Consider the following 23,925-nt stretch of genomic DNA (forward strand, 5'->3'; position numbering starts at 1 on the left):
CTCGGCTCTTTTATTGAAGTTCAAGAATTTGTCCATCTCTCTACTTACTTAATGATATTCTTCAATGACAGTGGGAACAGATAAAGCTGGGTTTTGGTGGGCTTGTGATATTTGTACGAGATTATAACCTTCTAGATTTAGCTTCTGTGTAATCTCATTTTGTTTCTATAGTCTTCATTCTCACCTTGAGATGGTTTATAGCATATATTCAACTGTTGCTTTACCATAAGGCAATAGTAATATTTGCTAGTAAAGGGGGACTGTTTATTCACTATAGCTGTTTCTATGATAAGTCTGCTGTAACAATAAGCCTTGATGCTTTGGTCCAAAGTGATTCCTGGTATTTTAAGACTAGATTCAAGGCTCAGTCAGGGTCCTGGCAGACACCTGGTAGGAAGATGGCATATTCAAGGGCATATTCAGACTGGTGTGATTTGAGAGAATTAATAGAGCACTGTTCATAATGGTATGGCTAGATTTAGGAAAACCAGCAAGAGATAGTACCAGACCCCAGAGGCAGTAACAGAGAAGAGTTAATTCTATTCTGCAGGCTGACAGGACAAGGGCAAGGAGAGAGAATGTCTATCAGAACCCAGGAGAAGGTAGCTGTGGAATCAGCTACTAGATAGGAGCTGAGAGGTGTGATAACAGCCAGGCAGGGAGTGAATCAAGGGAATAGGTATCCTAGTCTCAATTTCTTCCCATCTTCTAACCTGCCAGTTTCTGCTATTAGCTAAACCCAATTGGATGCCTGCAGAAAAAAAGAACTGTGAGAGTTGTCTTTGTAGCTTGGCTTTGCAGGACATAGAACAGGGTGGAGGGGGATGGCGGGTGGGTCTGGAGGGGCAAAAGATGAAAGCCTGGCAGGGTTCATTTCCCTTCTGTACAGCGAGGATAGCTCGGGAAGATGTGATCGTAGCCTTTTTTTAAGCTTGACATCGTATGTGTCGAACAACACGTGAATACACTAGTTCTAGTTGGGTAGACCTTCAGTTGCTGAAAAGAGAGTTCTCATGATTTCCACAGGGTTTACCTAAAATCTATACAAACAATTGAAATGGGAATTCTACTGGTAGAGAAGATGAAAAAGTTGTGTTTTTTTTTTCCAATTTATTTTTACTGATAATGCCTGCAATTGTGTGAGACCTTCAGAAACTTTCAGCTCTTCTACAAGCAAGGACGAGAACTTGCTGTGCCCAACTCAGTGCTAAGCAAAGAAGGATAGAGTCTTATGTCCCCAAAAGAACCCCAAGCTTTTTTCAGAGTAGAACTAACCCATGGGCTGGAGCAGACACAGTAAGGTTGAAAGATGAGAAATACTGGAAGTAGGCCTTTAAAGAGGAGTGGCAAGTACAGGTAAGGACACATGAGAGCACAGAGCTTCATGCTTTTGACAGCAAACGTGGTAGGAACAACTGCCTACTATGTAAGTACAGGCAAAGAATATAGATTTATCAGAAAACAGATTAATGAAAATGCTAAGCTTAGGCTAATTGTTCCCACATATATTCTAGAATAGTTTTCCTAAAATTGGTCTTCAGAGGAATTTCACATCCTTCTCTCATATATACTCAGACAATCACGGAATTTGAGAGCTGAAAAAATGTTTATTGGATTTCAGTCTTAAATCGAATAAGTGTTACATACTCTTAATGATATTTGCCAGCAGGTAATCCATAGAGGAACCAACCCTAGATCTCTACATTTAGCTTCCTAATTGATTTAATAATTTGACAACAATAGCAATGGGTAAGGGACTTATTTATTCTCTAGTTTTCTGTAAAACAGATATTTAATATCTCTGTTTTACTGATAGGGAAACTGAGTCTCAGACGATTAGAGGGATTGGCTTCGAGATAGTAGATCCAGCCAGTGATGGGGTCAGAATTTGCACCCAGGCCGGAGTGTCCACAAAGGCCATTCTTTCCCCATTATACTAGACAGCATTTACATGTGACTTTACCCTTGTGGGATCATGAACTATTGCTTAAATGCAGTTTTTCATATTGCAATTAAAACACTATTTAATGCACATAATTTTTCAGTTTCCTCTGGGAATATGAAATCATGCACATATATATCTTTATATATGTACATTTCCTTCTGCTCCAAGCGGTAATAGTGACAATTTATAGAGCAAGTGACATGCTATAACTTTGTTATATATGCAGAATGCAGAAATATTTTATTAGGATTGCTTTTATAAGCTTGTCAGCTTCCAGAGAGTTCGTTGAATAATCTGTCCCAGATTTTGTGACTATGCAAAAGTCAGCACCATATTCTTTTGCCATAGCATGCAGTTTATTGTTGTTTTTTAAAATCTCTTCCTGTTTTCAGAATGATATCAACGAACATGTTATTTACTTGTGCGATATGTTTTTAGCGGTAGAATCAAGAACGAAATTGAGCTAGTGGGGGCCCTATAAACAGTGGTCAGTGTCATAAGACCTTAGCACAGAAGAAAGATGATGGGCCAAATACATAGCAACAGTTCTGCATCCTAAAGCTCTCTCAATTGAAAGATCACCCAGTGGGTGCTGAAAACAGCTGACATGATTGGGTAATACAGTCTCTCATATAGAGTTCTAAGGACACTTTTACAACCTGGCATGTAGTTAGCACTTAAAGAAGTCATTCAATTAAATATATCCACGTATGTGTATATGCGCCTATGTACATGTATGTGGGTGTGCATATATTCATGCACGGATATCCAAATTTATTGCCTGAGATTTCTGCTTTGGTGTAGACACTCTCTCACGTTAGAATACATACAGAGAGATTCAAACGAGAAAACACATCTCTGTGAACACTTTATTTTTATGGTCCTTTTCCTATGTCACTTGAGACCAAATGAAGTCAGAAGTCCTGGCCATCATCTATACACTGACCCTGAAAGCTAAGTTTTCTTGGTTGAATTGTGTATGCCATTTGAGAATGCATGCTTGGCATGAAACATTCCTCCAAATGTAGAATAATGGATTCTTAGCCAGCTGTTGGACATTTCAGCCTAGATTTCTATTATGAGAGCTTTGATTGGTTATTAAAAGAAATGGGTTCACTAAAGCAAGCAGGACTATGGAACATAAAAACAAAGCCTTCCGCGCCCAGCCTATGTGGCTGCTTGGTTGATGTCTCTGTAGTTCTGCCAACGGAATTGCTCGTTAGCAGTACCAAACACCTGTGTGCCTGCAGCTCTCTTTGCAGAACTTCCGTCCACTTGTATCTTTCTCTCAAATTTAAAGACTCCCTTCGCCCATGGAGAAGAAAATAATCTCTCTTATTTGCCTCCCCGACAGCAGAAATATCTCTATAGAATTACCTTTTAATATTATGCCCTTTGCTTTTTTTTTTTTTTTTTTTTTTTTTTTTAAGAAATGGCCAATTGAAGGACGCATCTGGAGCTCTTTGAAACAAATTTCAGGCATTATCCATAAGTTGTTTGGTGCTCTCTGTATGACAAGACATAGGGCCCATTAATTTGAGAATTAAGTATCAGAAAGAGTTTCCTTTTATCATGTAATGAGAATATGTGTCCCATGCGTGTCCCTTCGCTCCTAAGAAGTACAAAGTGAAAGGTGACACGCAGTAGAGGAGCACCATGCATGAAAGTGTAGTGGTTAAGATCTTTCCTCTCATCTAATAAGGTTCTTACTCTATTTTGAGAGCCTTAATGCATAAGTAACTTGGCATAAGCCTCCTAAAAATCATTTAGGATACAAACTGGGCAAAAATTACTTCACTTATGTGAAGGACACTCTCAAATTTAATCAGTCGACATATATTTATTTATTAGGTTCCCACCATTTGTCCAAATAGTTCAATAACACATGGCAAACCAATCTTGATTCTTTTTAGAAGGAGCACAGTTTCCAATTTCTAATCATCTAAGCTTTTTAATCTTGTTCATGTGGAGTTCTTAACCATCTCCTCCAGTATCATCAAAGCCTTTTCAAAAAAGATGTTAACTCATGTTTTTGACAAAGATGAAGTAGAAAAGCTATTACTTGGAAAGAGTTGTTAATTTTTTTTTTCATAAAATTTGAATCACATTTGGAAAGTTGTCTTTAAAATTGATTAGAGGGCAGCCCCCATGGCCCAGCGGTTTGGCGCCGCCTTTGGCCCAGTGTGTGATCCTGGAGACTGGGGATGGAGTCCCACGTCAGGCTCCCTGCATGGAGCCTGCTTCTCTCTCTCTGTCTCTCTGTCTCTCTCTCTGTCATGAATAAATAAATAAAATCTTAAAAAATAAAATCTTAAAAAATACAATACAATACAATACAATACAATAAATTAGAGTGGGGATCTCTGGGTGGCTCAGTGGCTTAGCACCGCCTTCAGGCCAGGGCATGATCCTCGAGACCCAGGATCCAGTCCCACCTCAGGCTCCCTGCATGGAACCTACTTCTCCCTCTGCCTGTGTCTCTGCCTTTCTCTCTCTCTGTGTCTCTTATGAATAAATAAATAAAATCTTAAAAAAATAAAATTGATTAGAGTAGTTTTCCACCCAAATTGCACACTTATTGCCCTGTATTAACTAATGATTAGATTTAGATTTGCCATTTGCATAATAACATTACTTTAATATTAGCACTGTTTTAGAATTATTTTTATCAGTTGGCACATAGTAGAAAAAACTGTCTTAGCCCTGCAAAATGTGCAGCCTTCTGCTTAGAAATGAGATACTCATTTCTGTGAATTTTTGATCCCATGTTGAGGAAATTTTTGAAAAGTTCTTACCCTTTTAAACATTATAGCAGGAATCTGAAATATGGGAATACTGCGTTACATTTATAGCTTTTTATGGCATAACTGGAATTCTTCATTAATACCCTTCCATAAAAATCGTAAAATATTAGAAGTGGAAGGAACCTTGGCAGTCATGCATTCCAACTTTTCATTTGGTTGCAAGAAAGATAATTCCTGAATACCCTTTAGAAATTAGTGCATAGAACTCAGTACTGTTTACCAGATTTGGTCCAGCTAGTACGGCATGGAGTTGGACAGTTATATCCCTTGATCTGATTTCTGTTCTCCTGCTAATGATATCTGAAGAAATAAGGAGGGAAGGTAGGGATCTAACATTTCTTCAACACCATCTAAGTAAAAGGTGATTTACCTATGTAATTATACCCAATTCACACAGCAGCTTAAGAAATTTACCTAATGGCTCTGAGCCTCACTTATCTTATTGACAAATAGGACACTATTTCTTAACTTTGTGATTGCCTGGTTAGTAAATGTAGAACCAGAATTTATAGTTTTCATAAGAAATTGAACATGACACAAAGAAATGAAGACATTCCGTGCTCAAGGATTGGAAGAGCAAATATTGTTAAAGTGTCTACACTACCTAACACACTTAGTGCAATCCCTATCAGAATACTAGTACATTTCTCAGAAACAGAAGAAACAATCTTAAAGTTTCTGTGGAACCACAAAAGACCTCAAACAGCCAAAGCAACCTTGAAAAAGAAAAGCAAAACTGTGGAGGCATCATAATTCTGGATGTTAAGTTTTATTACAAAACTGTAGTAATCAAAACAGTATGGTATTGGTGCAAAAACAGACACCTAGATCAATGGAACAGAATAGAAAACACAGAAATTGAACCCACAACTATATGGCCAATTACTCAACAAAGCAGGAAAGAACATCCAATGGGAAAAAGTCTCTTCAACAAATGGTGTTGGGGAAACTGGACAGCTACATGCAGAAGAATGAAACTGGACCACTTTCTTACACCATACACAAAAATAAATTCAAACTGGATGCAAAATCTAAATGTGAGACCTGAAACCATAAAAGTCCTAGAAGAGAGTAGAGGCAGTAACTTCTTTCTAGATGTTTCTGGAGGCAAGGAAACAAAAGCAAAAATGAACCACTGGGACTTCATCAAGATAGAAAGCTTCTGCACAGCAAAGGAGACAATCAATAAAATTAGAATGCAACCTACAGAATCGGAGAAGATATTTGCAAATGACATGTCAGATATCTGACATGTCTATCCAAAAATATACTATATTTATTTTGGATACTAAATAAATATACCAAATATAGTATATGCAGTATCCAAAATATAAGAAACTTAAAAGACTCAACACCCACAAAAAGAATACTCCAGTTAAAAAATGGTCCAAAGACATGAATAGACCTTTCTCCAAAGAAGACATAGAGATGCCCAACAGACACGTGAAGAGATGCTCAACATCACTCATCAGGGAAATACAAATCCAAACTATAATGAGATAGCACCTCACACCTGTCAGTATGGGTAAAATCCATTAACCCAAGACACAAGTGTTGGCCAGGATGTGGAGAAAGGGGAGCCCTCTTGTACTCTTGGTGGGAATGCAAACTAGTGCAGCCACTCTGGAAAACAGTATGAAGGTCCTCAAAAAGTTAAAAATAGCACTACTGTGTGATCTAGCAATCCTAGTACTAGGCATTAGCCCAAAGGATACAAAAATACTCATTTGAAGGGATACATGCACACTGATGTTTATAACATCATTATCTGCGATAGCAAAATTATGAAAACAACTCCAGTATCCAGCTGATGAACCGATAAAGATAAACACTGGAAAAAAAAATACAATGGAATGTTACTCAGCCATAAAGAACCGAATCTTGCCCTTTGCAACGATATGGATGGATCTAGAGAGTATAGTGCTAAGTGAAATAAGTCAGAGAAAGACAAATACCACATGATTTCACTCCTATGTGGCATTTAAGAGACAAATGAACAAAGGAGGGAAAACGATGCAAACAAAGAAAGAGACTCTTAACTATAGAGAACATATACTGATGGTGGCAAGAAGGGAGATGGCTGGGCGGATGGATTGAATTGGTGATGGGGATTAAGACGTACACTTGGTGTGAAGAGCGCTGGGTGTGGTATGGAAGTGTTGATTCACTGTACACCTGAAACTAATATTGTACTGTAGGTTAACTAACTGGAATTTATTTATTTATTTATTTATTTATTTATTTATTTATTTATTTTAAAAGATTATTTATTTATTCATGATAGTCACAGAGAGAGAGAGAGAGAGAGAGAGAGAGAGAGAGAGGCAGAGACACAGGCAGAGGGAGAAGCAGGCTCCATGCACCGGGAGCCCGATGTGGGATTCGATCCCGGGTCTCCAGGATCGCGCCCTGGGCCAAAGGCAGGCGCCAAACCGCTGTGCCACCCAGGGATCCCCTAACTGGAATTTAAATTTAAAAAAATGCTGACCCAGAAAAAAACATAGAACCAAAATTATATTCTGGGTGCCCTTTTGAATCTCAAGTCTGTTGTTGTTCCTCCTAAGATGATTGTATTAACCCTTGTCAGACGCTTCTCACGTTGAGTTTTTGGCCCCAAAAATATATGTGCGTATAGGGATTGTGTCTCTTATGTATTGTTTTCTAAGTGCTTAGCAGAGTACCTGGTGTACATGCATGACTTATAGTCCTACTACTTTCAAGATTTGGACAAGCTGGTACTGAGAGATTGAATAATGACCCGATTTTTCCCCTGGTGAATGTTGTTATTCAAGAATAAAGTCCATGGAGATTTTGTATTTTCAGATGAAGATAATAGATGGGGAATAAGGTAAAATTCCCTCTTGTGATTTGCTCCAGGCACATAGAGAAGGTAGATTAGATATCTTTTTTTAAATTTAATTTATTTTTTTTAAGATTTTTTTTTATTTTTTTATTTAGTCATGAGAAACAGAGAGGAGAGAGAGACAGACACAGGCAGAGGGAGAAGCAGGCTCCATGCAGGGAGATTGACGTGGGACTCGATCCCGGATCTCCAGGATCACGCTCTGAGCTGATGGCGGCGCTAAACTGCTGAGCTGCCCCTAGATATATTTAAAGAAATTCATATTTTTAAAAAGATTTTGAGCCAGCAAGCACGAGCAGGGGGCCGAGGGAGAAGCAGGGTGCCCGATGCACGGCTCGAACCCGGGACCCTGAGATCATGATCTGAGCTGAAGGTAGACACTAAATCAACTGAGCCACCCAGAGGCCCCAAGAAATTCATAGTTGAACTTAGGAGGAAAATACTTTTCATGTACCAGAAATGGAATACCTGTTAGAGAAGGGAGGAGCTGTAGTCTGGGGAGCAGGCTCTCGATGGCCAGGCAAGGTTAGCAGTTGAGTCTTCGGTCCCCCTGCAAGGAAGGGAGCTGGCACAGTGTCTGGGCCTAAGTCCCACGGACACTGTTCTTGAATGTAATGGGATCCAGAGTATCTCCATTGGTCATCGTGGCCAAAAGGAGGTAACGTAAGCCTTGTTGCAGGTGGTAAGGTTTTCTGGCAAATTTCTCCTTTTGAGAGGAACATTTTCACCGAGTCTGTTCCTCCTGAGTAAAATCTCAGCACTCATTTTGAATTTCCACTTTGCCTTCTACTCTTTTTACAAGGGAAGCCAGGCCTATTAAAGTTTGTCATTAAAATGTCTTACGGTGGGATAAGTGATGCTTTCAGGAAGGTGTGAATGTGAGTGTTGATGGGCGTGCTGGACTCAGCCGAGCTGCCTCCTTTAAATTATCCTTTTCATTTGTTTTATTGGCAGTCAGAGTTAGCCTTGGCTTGCTCACTCCTTGCTGTCAACCGCGCAGGAAGTACCAGCATGTGCCACATCTGTTTGGTCTCTTCTTTTTCAAATCTCCTTGTGAGTCCCTTTCTGTATCTTTGGACACGCGGCCAACTCCTGACCGCCCACAGTCTCCGTCTTGCTTGCTAAGCGAGGTGTTCCTTATAGATCAGAGTTAAGATGTCGGTTCTATTCCAAAAGGTATTTATTGGGCATTTACCATGCACTGAACCCAGACCTAAGGAATTTAAAAATAGAGTAGGTTGTTTTCCTATCCCCAACACGTTCATGACGTCAAGGATGTGCTGTGGCTTGAAGCCCCCGTCAGCTTTGCATGTTTTCTGTGGAAGCATGAAATGCCACATGGGCCAGGGTGATGGTTCTTACTCAGACCTGCTCATGGTCAGGCTTCTGGACCTAGTGCCCTGTCGGTCCTTTATTCTGGGCAGTAGTAGGCCGAAGTCTGTAAAACAAGAGACGTCACCTCGTTTCATTTCAGTAAACACAACTTTTTTTGAGTTGATAGTGGTTCCTCTTTCCAGAGCCCTTCCCTGGTACGTTTAACATGTCAAGTGCTGAGCCTCTGCGTGCAAAGATGAAGGCATATGAATCAAGGAGATTGTGCCTCTGTGGCAGATGTGATTTTCAGAAATTATGACTATTTTATATGTCTTGAGGGCTGGTATATTTGCATCTAAAAAATAAATGCACCTACTCTGGAAAAAAAAAACTGGTAAGCCTGGCGGCCTGCCGTTCCCTGGAAGGCCTGAGAGTTGCCCATCCCTGTGGGATCCCTGCAGGTGTGCCCCGTAGAAAGTGCCGATATCTTTTGGCAAAGAAGCACGCTGCCTTCTGTAGCAAGAATTATCATACTTTCCAAAGAGATCATAAAACAAGTAGAAGGCCAGCACCACAGGTGAGGGATTTCTGACCAGGCCTACCATCTGGGGAAAAAAAAAAAAAAAAAGGATAAAGATAATGTGCTCTGTCTGGGGAGGAATGTTTTTGAGCTACCCTTGAATTTGAGGAGTGTGTACCAGATACCTAATGTATGTATGGAATTTTCTTAGTGTCAAGTATAAAAACATCCAAGTCGAAGGAAAGCAAATCCTAACAGCTGTATCCTGAATGCAGCAGGCACGCGGGTCTCAGATTCCTTTGAGATCCTCAGCAAAGGGGGAAAATACATACAGACACAAAATTTTGCAAATAACCCGAAGAAGCTTACGGGTCACCCCTCCCCCCACGAAGAGCTCTGCTCTATGCGATGGTGCTGGAGAAGGTACCAGAATGGGGGAGTGTGACTCATACTATTTTCCCCTTCTAGAGCAAAATACAGGCTCTGCGGTAACCTTGTTCTGCAACCAAGACGGCAGCGAAAGCCTACTCAGCAGAGTCTCAGCCGATGATTTTCAGTTCAGAGTCTCCGCGAAATGATTCTGAATGTAAAACAACTTTCAGATACCGTAGTTAGTCATTTGCTTTCTCATTATCCTAATGTCTTTTGGTTGCGAAAGATAAAATAGTCGTGTTAACACAAACCTGTCCGCTGCAGGATAGATAGAGACTGATCTGGGTACTTAGGGCAAAACAGGATAGGCGAATAGATTATAAAGCGAGCTCTGGGACATAGGAGGCATTTTTATTTAGTGTTTTCCTCATTCGACGGGTAAGACCCCAGCAGCCCTGGCGAATTTTGATGGAATCAGGCTGTGCTGTTTTAGTTAAAAGTGGAAATGAAAAGTCACAAATCCATATGGAAACAATATTCTTACGGCTTCTTTCCCACTACTGTTCAGGTGTTAGCAGGCTAGGATAAGCCATGTGGGAACGTCCTAGGGACGCTGTGAGCCAGGCAGTGTGCGAGGAGGATCCTTACACATGGTCTCTGAGCCTCATTCGTACGATGGCAACGAGGTCCCATTCCCTACGGTGCTGTTTTGAAGAATGGGGAAACCAAAAATACAAACCTCATCCTTGGGTTTGCTATTCATTCAGTTGTTTTTAAGTTGTCTGTCGTCCGCTTGCTCTTTTACTCAGAGAAACCTTTGTGATTCACAGATAAGGGAATTCTCAATTCCTCTGTAGTCTCTATTATCGGCATCCCTTTATTCTGGGAGTTAGAAATCAGGCTAGGGATTTGCGACCCTCTGCAGAGAGGAAGCATTTCTTTCAAAATTAGATCATCTGAAACCAAACAGTTCCCTGATTTTGTCAGATCCAAAATCAAAAGGCCTAAGCGCCTTTATGACCTGGGCCTACCACCTCTGACTGTCTACCCGCCTCCCTCCCCTGCCCCCAGAACACGCCAGTCATGCTGGCCACCTTCTGAGCTCCCCAGCAAGGCACACTTCTTCCCATCTTGGGCCTGAGGTGTCTTTTCCCTCGATTCTTTGCTTAGATGCTTGCTTCTCATCCTGGGTCCACCACGTACGTGAAGTAGCTCCTCCGATTCAAGCACATCTCTTACATGTCCTTACCTGGGGATCAGGACTATCTGAAATTACATTTTTCCCATACTGCCTATCTTCTTCCAAAATTCACACTTCATGAGAGCAAAGACCTTGTCGGAGATCCAGTAATAACGTCTTTCTACGCGTTGCACGTCAATAACGACATACTGAAGGGATGGGCTTGTGTCTCATAGAGATTACGTGAGGACAACCAGGGGTTCTGGCTTGTGATCCCTGTTGGGAAATTTGTTCATCACAGTGAATACTTACCTAGTGAGGAGCAGAAAAAGGCAAACATAGCTAATTAGATAGTGCTTCACATGTATTAACTAATTTAATCCACTAATGAGGTAAGTGTAATTATTATTACTTCCGTTTCATCGATGTTGTGGTATTGGGAGGTTAAGGACCTTGCAGCAGGTATTCCAGGTATACGCTCAAATACTGAGCCAGTGCTCTTTACTACCAGACAGAAAGTGCCCATGTGCCCAGCATTCGGTTGAGTGCGTCATACACATGACGTCATTTAGTCCATGTTTCTGCACCCTGAGGTAGGGACTGTTATGCCTCTTCTACAGATGGGCAAGCTGAGGCTTAGAAGGCTTAAGCAACTTGCCTGAGGTCCCATATTTGCTTAGTGATAGAAAAGGGACTCCATGTAGACAATGTGATTCTGAGGCCTATAATCCTTGGCATCATCTCCGTTATACTGGAATGTGGATTGCTATTGAAACACAGTGAATCTGAGGTTCTTGAAAGAGGAATTAGTCTCCCCTGCTCAAAGATTCTCCCCTGGTGTAGTCGGGGGGTCTTCATTCCTTGGCTCCAGATTCACCGTGAACATGGAACAGTACGATTCAGAGAAATGACTGGGAGAAGCAGAATCTGCACCAGTGTAATGACTTGTCTGGAAGGAATAACACAGCCGTAAGAAATGTCCGTTTCTTCAGAAAGAGCATAAGAATAGGATTTAGAAATCTGATAACTCTGAAAGGTCAATTTTGGTCTCTAAAATGAACCAGGGCAAAATTTTATATACATACGTGTGTGTGTGTATGTGTGTGTGTATAAAGTCTCATATAAAATATATGCAAACAATAGGTCTCGTTCTGTCCTGAGCTGAAATGCGGTGTATAAAGCTTAGCACTATTGATTTTTGAAACTTATTGGGTTTCCCTTTATACCAAGAACCTCCTTAGAGACTCAGTTCTGTCAGTGGCAGGAGCCACCTGTAGGGATGGGGGTGCCGTGGCCGTACTTCGCCTGGCGTCCCGTTCCTTCTCCGTAGGTTGGTTTTGCGTGTCTGGCTAATAATGCCCATCTACGCACAACACAAGAGGGGGAGGAGGTAAAATCCCTAGATTCCACGCATTATTACCCTGGCTTCAAACAAAATATCCATGTGAAGGATTATGCTCATATGTGCAGAGATCAAACTTTTCTTCTCTGAAAAATTCTCTAAACCTCCTGAGACCAGCTGATTCAGCAGGAAGAAAATGAGTTCAGGCAGTATTATTGAACTCTGAGATTCTAGCATTTTCACAGACTTGTACTACAAGTGCTGTTACCTGCACAGTCCTCGGAGTCTAGCTGAGCCTGTATTTGATGCTCACAATGACCCAAACGTGTGGGCGGAACGGGTGTTATTAAGCCACTTTACAGATGAGGAAATTGAGGTTAATAGAGCTTAAAGAGCTTGCCCAAGGTCAGGAAGCTAATAAACAGCAGAGCCAACATCTGAACCAAAGTCTCTGGACTCCAAGTTACATCCTTTGCTGCTGCCTACACCTCTCCCTCGCCCGAGAGAGCCTGTTTGTGCTGACACTGTAGGTTCTTAGCATCTCCGATTTTCTTACCACCGAGTAGCTTCTAGAGGGTAGGGCCCCTGGGACTTGGGATGCGCCGTCTTACTCTGGGCTCTGTGGACGGCTGTTGTTTCGTTGGGCATCAGACCGTCCGCTTTGTCTTTGAAAGCAGCGAGTAGTGTCCGTGGGCCGGGACTGACATTGGCTTTGAGCTTTTCAGGCAACTTTTATTCTGTTTCCTCGAGACCCTCCTGGTAGCTTCTTACACCGCATGTGACAGACACAGGTGGGCCTGGCATTCGGCCCATGACTCAGTTCTCTTCTCCAGGTCTCTGGAGCTCTGGGATCCAGCAGAGACTCGATTTCCCACGTTCATTGATCTTCCACACACTGTCCTTCCCACCGCTCCGCCTCTTGAGGTTGCTTCCAGGTGTTGAAAACGTTGCGAACGTTGAGTTTCTCAAAAGCAAGTGTTTACTCAGGGAGTGGAATGACAAAGAGGTGGACATGCCCGTGAAGCCTGGTGGTTTAGAGAGTGGGTGACTCAGCACCGATTCCCCGGCCGGCCTCTGGCAGTGGGGGGATGGGGTGCAGCGCTGCCCATGCTGCCGCTTGTCCCCCCGGGCCTGCAAGGCCTCCGGGTGCCGGCTCCGCGCTGCGGGAGCTGCAGGGGCCTGCACAGTAGAGGGCAGCCATGGCTCGACTCTCACCTGCGGGGGAAGAAGGCAACTCGCTCTCGCTCGCTCGCAGGTGCAGGTGCGCCCGGAACAAGTAGCTGGGGGAATGTATTTGAATAATCGGGCTTTCCACAGGGAAGCAAAACCTACTTCTCCTGATGTGCAAAATGCAAATAAATGCGACCCGTCTCTCTGTCCATTGTAGAGATGTGAATCTCGGGCTGTCCGGCAGCCAAGGTCACAATGCTGCCCCTCCGTCATGCTCTGGCCGTAGCTGTCGTCCACATCTTTATCTTATCAGAAAGCTGGGCTTTGGCCAAGAACATCAACTTCTACAACGTGAGGCCGCCTCTTGACCGTAAGTACTGTTTGCATCATAGCTTATGACTGTGGGGTCAGGGTGACCATGCAGAGTCCCTCTTAACACCTATGGTGGTAACTTGGCGTGTTCTGGAACCTTCGGTTTATACCTAGAATAAACCAGAAAGTCTTCACTGCTTCCATGAGGGGGGAGGGGTAATTCGTGGTGACAGAAGTTTTCTCCATTTCTTTAAAATGGTTTGGCTTTCTGCCGAAGTCTCAAAGGGGTTCTTATTTAAAATAATCTCTTGAACGCTGTTCCTATGAATGGCGTAGCAGAGAAAATTCAGTGTTCTTTGTTGATCTCTTTGTTGGAGAGGATATTAGCTGTAGGAAGTTTCTCCATAGATGATAAATTCTTTCAAATAGTCCTTAACAACTTAGGAACAGATTAGTTTGTTTGAAATTTGGAAGGAAATACTACTTGTATTTTCACTAATATTACGCACAGTCACAATTAGAACACTAAACTTTCCTACTAATTATTTAAAAATAAGCAAAACACCTGGGGGGCTCAGTGGTTGAGCATCTGTCCTCGGCTGAGGGCGTGATCCCGGGGTCCTAGGATCGAGTCCCGTATCAGGCTCCCCCTCAGGGAGACTGCTTCTCCCTCTGCCTATGTCTCTGCCTCTCTCATGAATAGAAAATAAAAAATAGAATAAAAATAAGCAAATAAAAAAATAAGCAAATATCAGTTAATATTATTTATAGGATAACATAAATGTATTTAAAAAAAAGATTTAAGAGAGAGCAAGAGCACACGAGCAGGAATAGGGGCAGAGGGAGAAGAGGATCTCAAGTAGGCTCTGTGCTTATAAACATACATGTGTAAATATGAGCTTGTATACATACATCATCTCTCCTTTCTCTTCGGACAAGTACAACTTCTCTGACGTACTTTATTAGAGAAAGGTTGTTATAGCTAGCAATTGTTAGAAATAGGAATGCCTGTGGTTCCCACACCTGGAAGAGTATCAGAATCATGATAAAAGCCTTTAAAACTACATATTCCTCAGTCCCTTCTGCAGAGATTCAGTAGTCAGAAGTGTAGGATGCAGATGAGTTTTTTTTCTTTCTCTCCCCAACCCCCTCTTCTCTAAAAAAAAAAAAAGAAAAAAAGGAAAAAAGCTTTCCTGATACTATTGATGCATAGCTGGGTTTAGGAACCACTATATTTATGTTTATACTACTTTTTTTTTTAAACATTTATTTATTTATTTTAGAGAGAGACCTTGTGTGGGCAGGGGGAGGGGCAGAGAGAGAGAGGGAGAAGGAGAGAATCTCAAGCTGACTCCCCACTCAGTGTGGAGCCCAAAGCAGGACTTGATCCCATGACCCTGAGATCAGGACCTGAGTTGAAAACAAGAGTCGGATGCTTAACCGACTGACCCACTCAGGTGCCCCTACACTACTTCTAAATGAAGCGTGTATTATTACTGTTCTTCACATTGTGCTTTTTTTTTTAGTATTATTTAGGACATTGTGTGTGCGTGTCAATACACATGTATATCACACATACACATATACACAGGTGTACCACACACACCTTGAACTATCATTTATTGTACATTTCTAAATCGGTGATGATTATATAATAATAGCCCAATGACACGGCACAGTTTTCATAAAGTGTAAATTATAGATTTTCTACTTTTTAAGCCTAATACAATTTTATGATGAGAAAAATACATCATTTTAACCAATGGAAAAAAAAAAAGAATATATGACCACTGTGTGGTCAGGTTACTAGGATGGTTTGGTCTTTATCCATTTTATCCTCCAAAATGGAAGAATTAAAAGTTTTACACAAGGCTTTATATCATGGCTTATGAAGAAATGTCACATTTATTATACTTTTGACTTCTTGCCCATTAAAATAACAAGATACAAGGTAGGGGGAAAAAAAGCATAAAGTCAAAAAGGCTGTTCTAGTTGCTTTCAATCCAGATTGCCAGCAGTCATAATTCCTACTTTTTGTAACACTCTAGCTGAGGCATAAGAGCCTGAGAATTACTATCATCCTTATATTAAACGTTACATTCCTGATTGAGGTCTAACTGACATATACCAAGTGAGGCTGCTTGATTGAGGTTGGATGTTGCTGTAATGGAAGTGCATGTGGATGGGAATTAGCGTGATTTAATGGGCCAAGGACTCTACAAGATATTTTTATTGTAATCTCCTTTTTATTTGTTTTTAATTTTTAAAAATACTTTATTTATGAGAGAGAGAGAGAAAACATGAGCAGCGGGAGGGGTGGAGGGAGAAATAGGCTCCCTGCTGAGCAGGGAGCTCGACATGGGCTCTATCCCAGGACCCCGGGATCATAACCTGAGTCAAAGGCAGATCCTAAACCAACTGAGCCACCCAGGCACCCCAACAACCTCGTCTAACCTTCACGGTTCTTCTGCACATCATGGGGATCTTCATTGTTTTAAATATTGTTATTTCTCAGAAGTGAAAAATCCCACAACTACTTAGCAGGGAGAGCAGAATCCAAGCTCACATTAATCTGACTCTAGTTCTTCTCAGGGGCCTCGCTATACCAAGTTATTGGTTCCGATACTGCCACCACCCTTGCCTGTTCTCGCAATTCCCACTTATTCCCAAGTTATTAATTATAAGGGAACAGTATTTCAAAGTGGCTCGTGGAATCATTTTCATTACTCTACGGTACGTAAGCCTAGACAAAGTATTTAAAGAAAGGGGAATAAAGAATACGCCCTGAAGTCGGGCAGTTCAGTTCAGCTCCCTAGCACTGAAATTCTAAGGAGCGTGGCTTGTAAATTTTGTTTGATCTAACACAAGTTGCTAATTTTGTGCCATCTTTGATGTTTGAAATTTCTGTCCTTTTTCACCTTTCTGTTTCCCTGTGCATTTTTCTTTAAAGCTACACCATTTCCAAACAGCTTCAAGTGTTTTACCTGTGAAAATGCGGGAGATAATTATAACTGCAATCGATGGGCAGAAGACAAATGGTGTCCACAAAGTAAGTGTGCTGAGTTTGGAAGAGGCTCTTGTGATCATATCTCATTAACTGGCCCTGAGCAGACCTGTCTTCTATAATGGGATTAGCATATCCACAGGCTGATGAGGGTCTGCATAAATCAGAGATTTCTTTTAGGAGACTGTGCAGATATTAGACTATTCTGAGTGTTTGGAAACTGATGGCATAGCCCCAGTTTGTCGATATGTGTGCCTCCAGGGAAGATGCCTTAAATAGTACTTATCTATGAATACAGAACAAATAGGCCACAGTATTGTCTGAGGTATTCTAAGAATTTCAGAAATGCTTGATGATACCTCTAGAAAAGTCATACCAGCTAAAGTGAAGAAAGGCTTTTATATCTTTGAGATACATTGATGCTTTGGTAACTCATTCATTCTTCTGGCAAACATTTGAGTGTCTTTTTAGTTTGCTTAGTTCGCGGACACATTCCTAGTGCCTAATCCAGTGCCTGACCCATACTAAGCACCCAGTAAATATTTACTGATGGAATGAATGTATCCCTTTGATTAGGTAGCCAGGGAAATCTCTGAGGAACTAAGATTGACTGACCAAGACAAGCCAGCCACGTGGAAATCTGTAGAAAGAACATACCAGGAAGAGGGAAGCGTGACTACAAAGTGTAAGAGGCAAGATTTGGCCTCTCACTCAATAGGAAGAGGACTGGCCAGTGAGGCTTAGTGGAAGATAGAGAAAGGATCACATGGAACTAAGGACCAGGGCACACAGGATCTTCTTTCTCTGTTAGAATTTAAATTTCATTATAAATGTGATGGGAAGGCAGTAGAGGGTTGGGCACTAGGGGAGTAGAGGATGCTCGCTGTGTTCTGAAATACTGCTCTGCTGCTACGTGGAGAGTGGGTGGTTGGGGACAGGAGTAGAAGGGGGCACCAGGTGGGGTCTTTCATTGTCTTCAGGCACAAGATGGCAACTGGGACTAGGATGTTGGGAATAGAGGGACAAGAAGTTGAATGATTTAATATATACAAACTTGATGGTAAAGCAGACAGGAGGTGCTGATGGGGGATTTGGAATTGGAGAAAACTACTTAAGACTTAAAACTGCTTTAAGAATATTGGGCTGTTTCAGATTGTTAGGAAGTACTCTTCTTTTTGTTTTTGTTTTGTTTTGTTTTTAAGGTTTTTCAGACCTAAAAGGCCAATTAAAAGTAAACCAACCATCTCTTCCTGAGTTCAGGATTACGAGCTTTGGTCTACTATTACCTTTTGACTCTTTGGGAAATTTCTGCATCCTATTATACAAAGCGATGAGATAGCCTTACCTTCCAGATAAAACCAGTATGTGGCACCAATAAATAGGAATAGGACACACTGCAGACCTCTGTGGGGCCTGAGGGTCTTAGGCTGTAAATGAGCACAAATGGTTGTGACATCTACTTGAACGGTATTTGTCATGGTTTCTTTTAAAACATTAATTATCATAATCTTTTCCTGCCGTTCCTCTACATTTCTGTAGAGTGACCTCAAGTCGTGTCCGTGCTTGTGAGTACACGTGTGTGTGTTATGCCTTTGGAGATTGGTTTCTACATTCTGCACAGAAGCGTATCTTAGTTATTTCAGAGTTGTCAAGGTTGACCAGCGCTTTCTACCACTTCAGAGGGTGGGTATCACTCTTCAGCTATTTGCTTTAAACCCCTGAAGAACTGGGTGGTAAGGGTTCAAACAGTAGTTAACTGGGGGTGCTCATGTCCAACTTCCGGTGCTTCATCTCCGCGGACTCTATTATTTTGAATCAAACCAAAGCACTGTTGCTGCTGGGTCTGTGCATAACGCTCCAAACTGTCATTTATTATTAATCAAAGGCGTTTTTAATGGGAACACATCTGGATATTTCTGGGCTTTAGGGTTTCACCTCTGCCGAAACATGTGAACAAAAGAGGAAGGCTGCAGCTTTCTACCACCGAGGAAGTGTCAGAGATGGGAAGGGCGAGGCAGGTGGGTCCTTCCAATCCACCCTGGAAACCTGGCTCTTAAAAAGATTGCCGTGGAATAACCCACATTCCAGGGTGCATGGTGGCACATTCTGGACTGCTCCAGTCGAGCCCCAAAGATCCTAACCATCTGGAGTTCTGACTGAGGGTGTAATTTCGAACCGTTGGCCATTATTTAGGGGAGGCAGAGCCAACCATCTCTTGGAGCGAACAGGCCCACCGCTATTGCTCCTTGTCACCGCAGGTTTCGTTGACACCTTCGGGCTTTCCCTCCGTGGTCTGTCAGAGTTGTTGAGAGCAGTTCCCTGTGTAACAGGATATGACAAGAGTGACATTTCCTGTTTTATTCGCCCCGGCTTCTGTTCTGACTTTCTAGGGCTGCTTTAGCACCGGTGACGTTTTCTATGGACACACCCGGCTACCATTTTTCGGCTCTTCTTTGTTTGAGGTGGAAGGTGAAGAGCTTCCCCCAAAACATTGTTGTGGTTCCCTTTCCTTCCGAAGGCAGAAGTCAGCTACCCCTGCGGGGTGTGCTACGGCGTCGCGGGGTTCGATGCTCAGCCCTGAGAGGCAGGGGAGTGCTCCGGGGAAGAGCACAAGCCCCAGAAAACTGCCCAGGTTAGAACCCGGCCTTCCACCACCTTCTACCCCACGTAGCCGTGGCCAAGAAACCGTGCTTGGCCTTTCTCTCTGTGAAATGGGACTGATAGGCCTTGTCTTAAGGCTTCCTGGGAGGACCGGGGAGCGAAGAGAGGCTGGAGGGCCCGGCTGGTGGCGGCCGCTCCGTGGGACGTGTGCTTCCCACGATCCTATCAAAGTGTCGAGACACCTGTTCACATCATTTTAGTCAAAAGGAAGTGAGCTTGAAGGCTCTGATGGGCTCACTGGGGACGAGGCAGTTCTGTGGAGCCAAGCGTCTCCGTATTAGTCAACCCCCCCCCCCATTTTATGACCCTGCGGCTATAGCCCGTCCCCGTGAACTGAGGAGCTTGCTCTGGCCGAGACAGCGGAGAGATGCAAAACTGAAGCAGAAGGGCCTTGGATGGTGAGAAAAGTCGTTCTTTAAAAGTGGTGAACCATGAGTGTCACAGCCCTCAGGAGAACGGGAGAAATGGGCTCGCCGCGTGGCAGGGAGGGGTCGGAGAGGGGAAGAGTCGAGAAAGAGGAGGAAAACGGGAATCCTCAGGAGAAGCCCCACAGGCCGGGAGGATAGAGCGTGGGTCAGAACCGGGCGAGTCGGGAAAGTGGCGCTAGACGTCGCAGCACCTCCTTGCGCTCCATTCCGCCACCTGCCTCCGCTCCATACGAGCCAAATGCCAAATAACACACCATGAGGTGTTCAACCCACCGCACTACTCGTTTACACCTCTCATTTCACGGACTCATAGACCCTGTGCCTCGTAGGGAGAGAGACAGAGATACGGGTACTTTCATGTGACCTAAGGTCAGCTTTAGAGGGCCCCGAGGGCGGCATCCACGCCCGCCACCAGACCCCGTGCCCAGGAGCCCAAGGATGGTCCCGAGGCTGAGTCCTCTCTGGAGTGATTGCTGGTGTCTCTCTTGCGATGTGAAATGTGAAGCTGCCTTTCTCCCCTGCCTAGATACACGGTACTGCCTGACAGTTCACCACTTTACCAGTCACGGAAGAAGTACATCTATCACCAAAAAATGTGCCTCCAGAAGTGAATGTCATTCTGTTGGCTGCCACCACAGCCGAGACTCTGAACACACAGTAAGGAGTGTGTGTGTGTGTGTGTGTGTGTGTGTGTGTGTGTGTAAAGTTACTGTCCTAAGGTTAGTTACACACTATGGAAAGGCAGGAAGGATGAGCGGGGTCGTGTACATGTTTATTTGCCCTTTGGGGAAAGACTGTGCCAGTGATGCGATGGAGACCACAGAGAAGTTGAAGACTTTCTGTCCTTCAACAGAAAATAATACTACTAAGGACGAATGGTAACCCCCAGACCACACAGCTCCACCCTAGACCTCGGGCTTGGGATCACGTGGAGCCCGGTCTGGAAGCCCAAGAGCAAACGATCCCTACGACAATGACAAGCACTACAAAGCCGGGCTCAGTATTTCGGTTAAGGCCAGGCATCAGCGGGCACACAGCCCAGGGAAGCCGGGAGGTGGGAAGAGGGCACCGGGGACCCCTTTTACTGAGGAGTCCTGGTCTTGCCCCCCACTGCTGCTTCCACGAGGAAGTGAGAATCTGAAAGAATTAATCTGTTTAGTCTGATGAGCTGTAGACAGATTCTTAGGTCAACTGATCTTAATTTTCTCATTCTAAATGAGCAATTTCCCTCTTTCATATGCCTGGAATTCTGAAATGTTTGCAAAAAGCTTGAGGAGTGTGTTGCTTTCATGAGGTTTTTAGGGGTTGATTTCGTTTATTTGCACGAAAACATGGTTGTGACAGCAGTGGTCTTCAGCGGGGCCTGCGGGAGGGTGGCTGGGAGCTCCTGGCCTGGGGGTGGGGCCCCATCAGCGGGAGCTGGGCTGCAGGGTGGGGTCCTGCCCATCGTCTTTCCCTCTTCGAGACCCCGAGCAGCCAGGGGGAGAGCCACCCGGGAGGCCCTGGGGGTGGCCAGCGAGGTCACCGGGTCGCCCGCCTTCCGGGGATGCGGATGGAGGCTGCAGCCCGGAGCAAGGCCCTGCCGGCTGGCACTGACCCGGCAGTGGCCCGGGAGCCAGCGGGGCATCCCCAGGCTTCCCAGACCCACGGCTCCATGTGTGTCCTTACGGCCCGGGGGTCCTTGGCTGCATCCCGCGGCCTTCCTCTGCCCCTTGGCCCCTGCTCACGCATGTTGCCAAGTTGCCCCTGCCCGCGGGGCCAGGGGTCGGGGGATCGGGGGGTTGGGCTGGGGGGTCAGGGGGCTCGGGGGGCTGGAGGGGGCTGGGGTCCGGGGGGTTGCGGGGGCAGTGGCTTGGGGGGTGGGGGGTCGGGAGGTCGGGGGTCAGGGGGCTCGGAGAGTGGGGGGTTGAGTTGGGCTGAGGGGTCAGGGGTCAGGGGGCTTGGGGAGTCGGGGGTCTGGTGGTTGGGGGGTTGGGCTGGGGGGTCAGGGGGTTCGGGGAGTGGGGGGTTGGGGGGCTGGGCTGAGGGGTCAGGGGGCTTGGGGAGTCGGGGGTCTGCGGGTCGGGGGGGTGGGCTGGGGGGTCAGGGGGCTCGGGGAGTCGGGGGGTTGGGCTGGAGGGAGGTTTGGGTGATGGGGGGTCGGGAGGCCTGGAGGCTTGGGGGGTTGGAAGGTCGGGGGGCGGGGGGGACGCGGGGTTGGGGGTCCGGGGTCCAGGGTACCGGGAGGCCAGGGGCTTGGGGGATCGGGGGGCCAGAGGGGGCCGGAGGGGGCCAGAGGGGGCCGGGGACCGGGGGGTCGGGAGGGGGGCAGGCCGGTCTGCAGTCCCGCGGAGCAGCGGGGTCGGGGGACCCGGCCCCATCACTCACCCCGTCCCGCCCTCTGTGTCAGGAGTGCAGGTCTTGCTGCGAAGGGATGATCTGTAACGTGGAGCTGCCCACCAACCACTCCAACGCCGTCCTGGCCGTGACGCGCGCCCCGGGGACGTCGGGGGGCCCCGCGCCCCGCCTGCAGCTGCCCGGCCTGCCCGCGCTCGCCTGGGCCTCGGTGCTGCTGCTCCTGTGAGCCCCCCGGAGCCGCCTGGAGCCTCCCGGAACCCCCCGGAGCTGCCTGGAGCCCCCCGGAGCATCCCAGAGCCCTCTTGGAGCACCCCGGAACCCCCCGGAGCCCCCGGAGCTGCCTGGAGCACCCCAGAGACCCCCCGGAGCATCCCGGAGCCCCCCGGAGTCCCCCAGAGCCGCCCGGAGCACCCCAGAACCCCCCCGGAGCTGCCCGGAGCCCCCCGGAGCACCCCAGAACCCCCCCGGAGCCCCCCAGAGACCCCCTGGAGCATCTCGGAGCTGCCCGGAGCCCCTTGGAGCACCCCGGAACCCCCCGCAGCTGCCCGGAGCCCCCCCGGAGCCCCCCGGAGCATCCCGGAGCCCCTTGGGGCACCCCGGAACCCCCTGGAGCCGCCTGGAACCCCCCGGAGCCGCCCGGAGCCACCCGGAGCCACCCGAAGCCGCCCGGAGTCCCCCAGAGCCCCTCCGCAGACCGCGTGGACGGCGCCCCTGGGCGCGGAGACCCGCCTGGCGCTCGGCGGAGGAGCGGAGCCCGGAGCCTGGAGTTCGGACCCCGGGGCAGGAGCAGCCGTTCGCTGGGCCGAGACGCTCCTGCTCCAGCCACAGGGTTGAGGACGGGACGTGGGAAGGAAGGAACGCGTGGGGCTCGTGTGGCTTCCGGGCCCGAGGGCCTGCGTGGTGTCGCCTCTGCGAGGAGGAACCTGGTGGCACCTGCAGCAGGTGGGGGGGTAAGGGGGGGGCCTGCGCCCCGGCCTGCCCAGGCCCCTAACTGAACGCACACCTTGACCTCGGGACTCTTTCAGCAGCTGCGGGGTCAGACCTTCAACTGTCTGCAAGGAGGGGCCTGGTGGCACCTGCAGCAGGTGAAGGGGGGCCTGCGCCCCGGCCTGCTCAGGCCCCTAGCTGAAGGCACACCTTGACCTGGGGACTCTTTCAGCAGCTGCGGGGTCAGACCCTCACCTCTCCGTGTGATCAGCTCAGTGTGTGTCTCTGAAATCTCCCCCTTCCCCTGGGACAGAGCAAGCTCCCCACCAACGACCTAGTCCGAGTTAAAGGGAACTAACTATGGGAAGGAAACTTCCAGCTGAATGAATAGGAAACTTACCTGCTCATGTGGGGGGGGAATAAAGCTTTTAAATTATACAAAGTAGAAGGCAATGCTTGTGTGTTTCTTGACTGACCTAGCGACCTTGAATAAAACATTTATTCATAAAAGTGTCATAAAGGAGGTCACTGAAGTTATGTTTCCACGCACCGTGGGTGATATGGGTGATACATTCTGGCTGAAATGATAAAATCCCATGCTAGAGTGACCTTGCTTTTTTCTTTTTGGGGAAGGAGGCGTCTGAGGACGCTCAATGTCAATCAGCGAACTGAGCAGGTCAGGAAGCCTTCCTGATGCAGGAGGAGGACACCTCATCGTATGATGCACCCTCCTCAGTAGCAGCTTA

The 23,925-nt window shown here is 46.0% G+C and overlaps 1 protein-coding gene across 20 annotated transcripts in view; it reads left to right on the forward strand.

Moving 5' to 3' along the window:
* Window positions 1–23,632, forward strand: part of LYPD6B (LY6/PLAUR domain containing 6B) — a 165,710-nt gene extending 142,078 nt beyond the window's left edge. For 18 of the 20 annotated variants that reach the window (XM_072789141.1, XM_072789152.1, XM_072789158.1 and 15 more), the window contains 5 exons: window positions 13,728–13,880; window positions 16,773–16,871; window positions 19,345–19,458; window positions 20,442–20,572; window positions 22,305–23,632. In XM_072789141.1, the coding sequence (XP_072645242.1) occupies window positions 13,766–13,880; window positions 16,773–16,871; window positions 19,345–19,458; window positions 20,442–20,572; window positions 22,305–22,478 (633 nt within the window). In that variant the 5' untranslated portion in view covers window positions 13,728–13,765 and the 3' untranslated portion in view covers window positions 22,479–23,632. Of the gene's footprint in view, window positions 1–13,428; window positions 13,602–13,727; window positions 13,881–16,772; window positions 16,872–19,344; window positions 19,459–20,441; window positions 20,573–22,304 lie in introns of those variants that run through there. The other 2 variants (XM_072789155.1, XM_072789161.1) reach the window with 2 other exon arrangements.
* The last annotated feature ends 293 nt before the right edge of the window (window positions 23,633–23,925 follow it).

The sequence above is a fragment of the Canis lupus genome, chromosome 20 (genome assembly GCF_048164855.1).
Source record: "Canis lupus baileyi chromosome 20, mCanLup2.hap1, whole genome shotgun sequence".
In the NCBI taxonomy this organism is placed as follows: domain Eukaryota; kingdom Metazoa; phylum Chordata; class Mammalia; order Carnivora; family Canidae; genus Canis; species Canis lupus.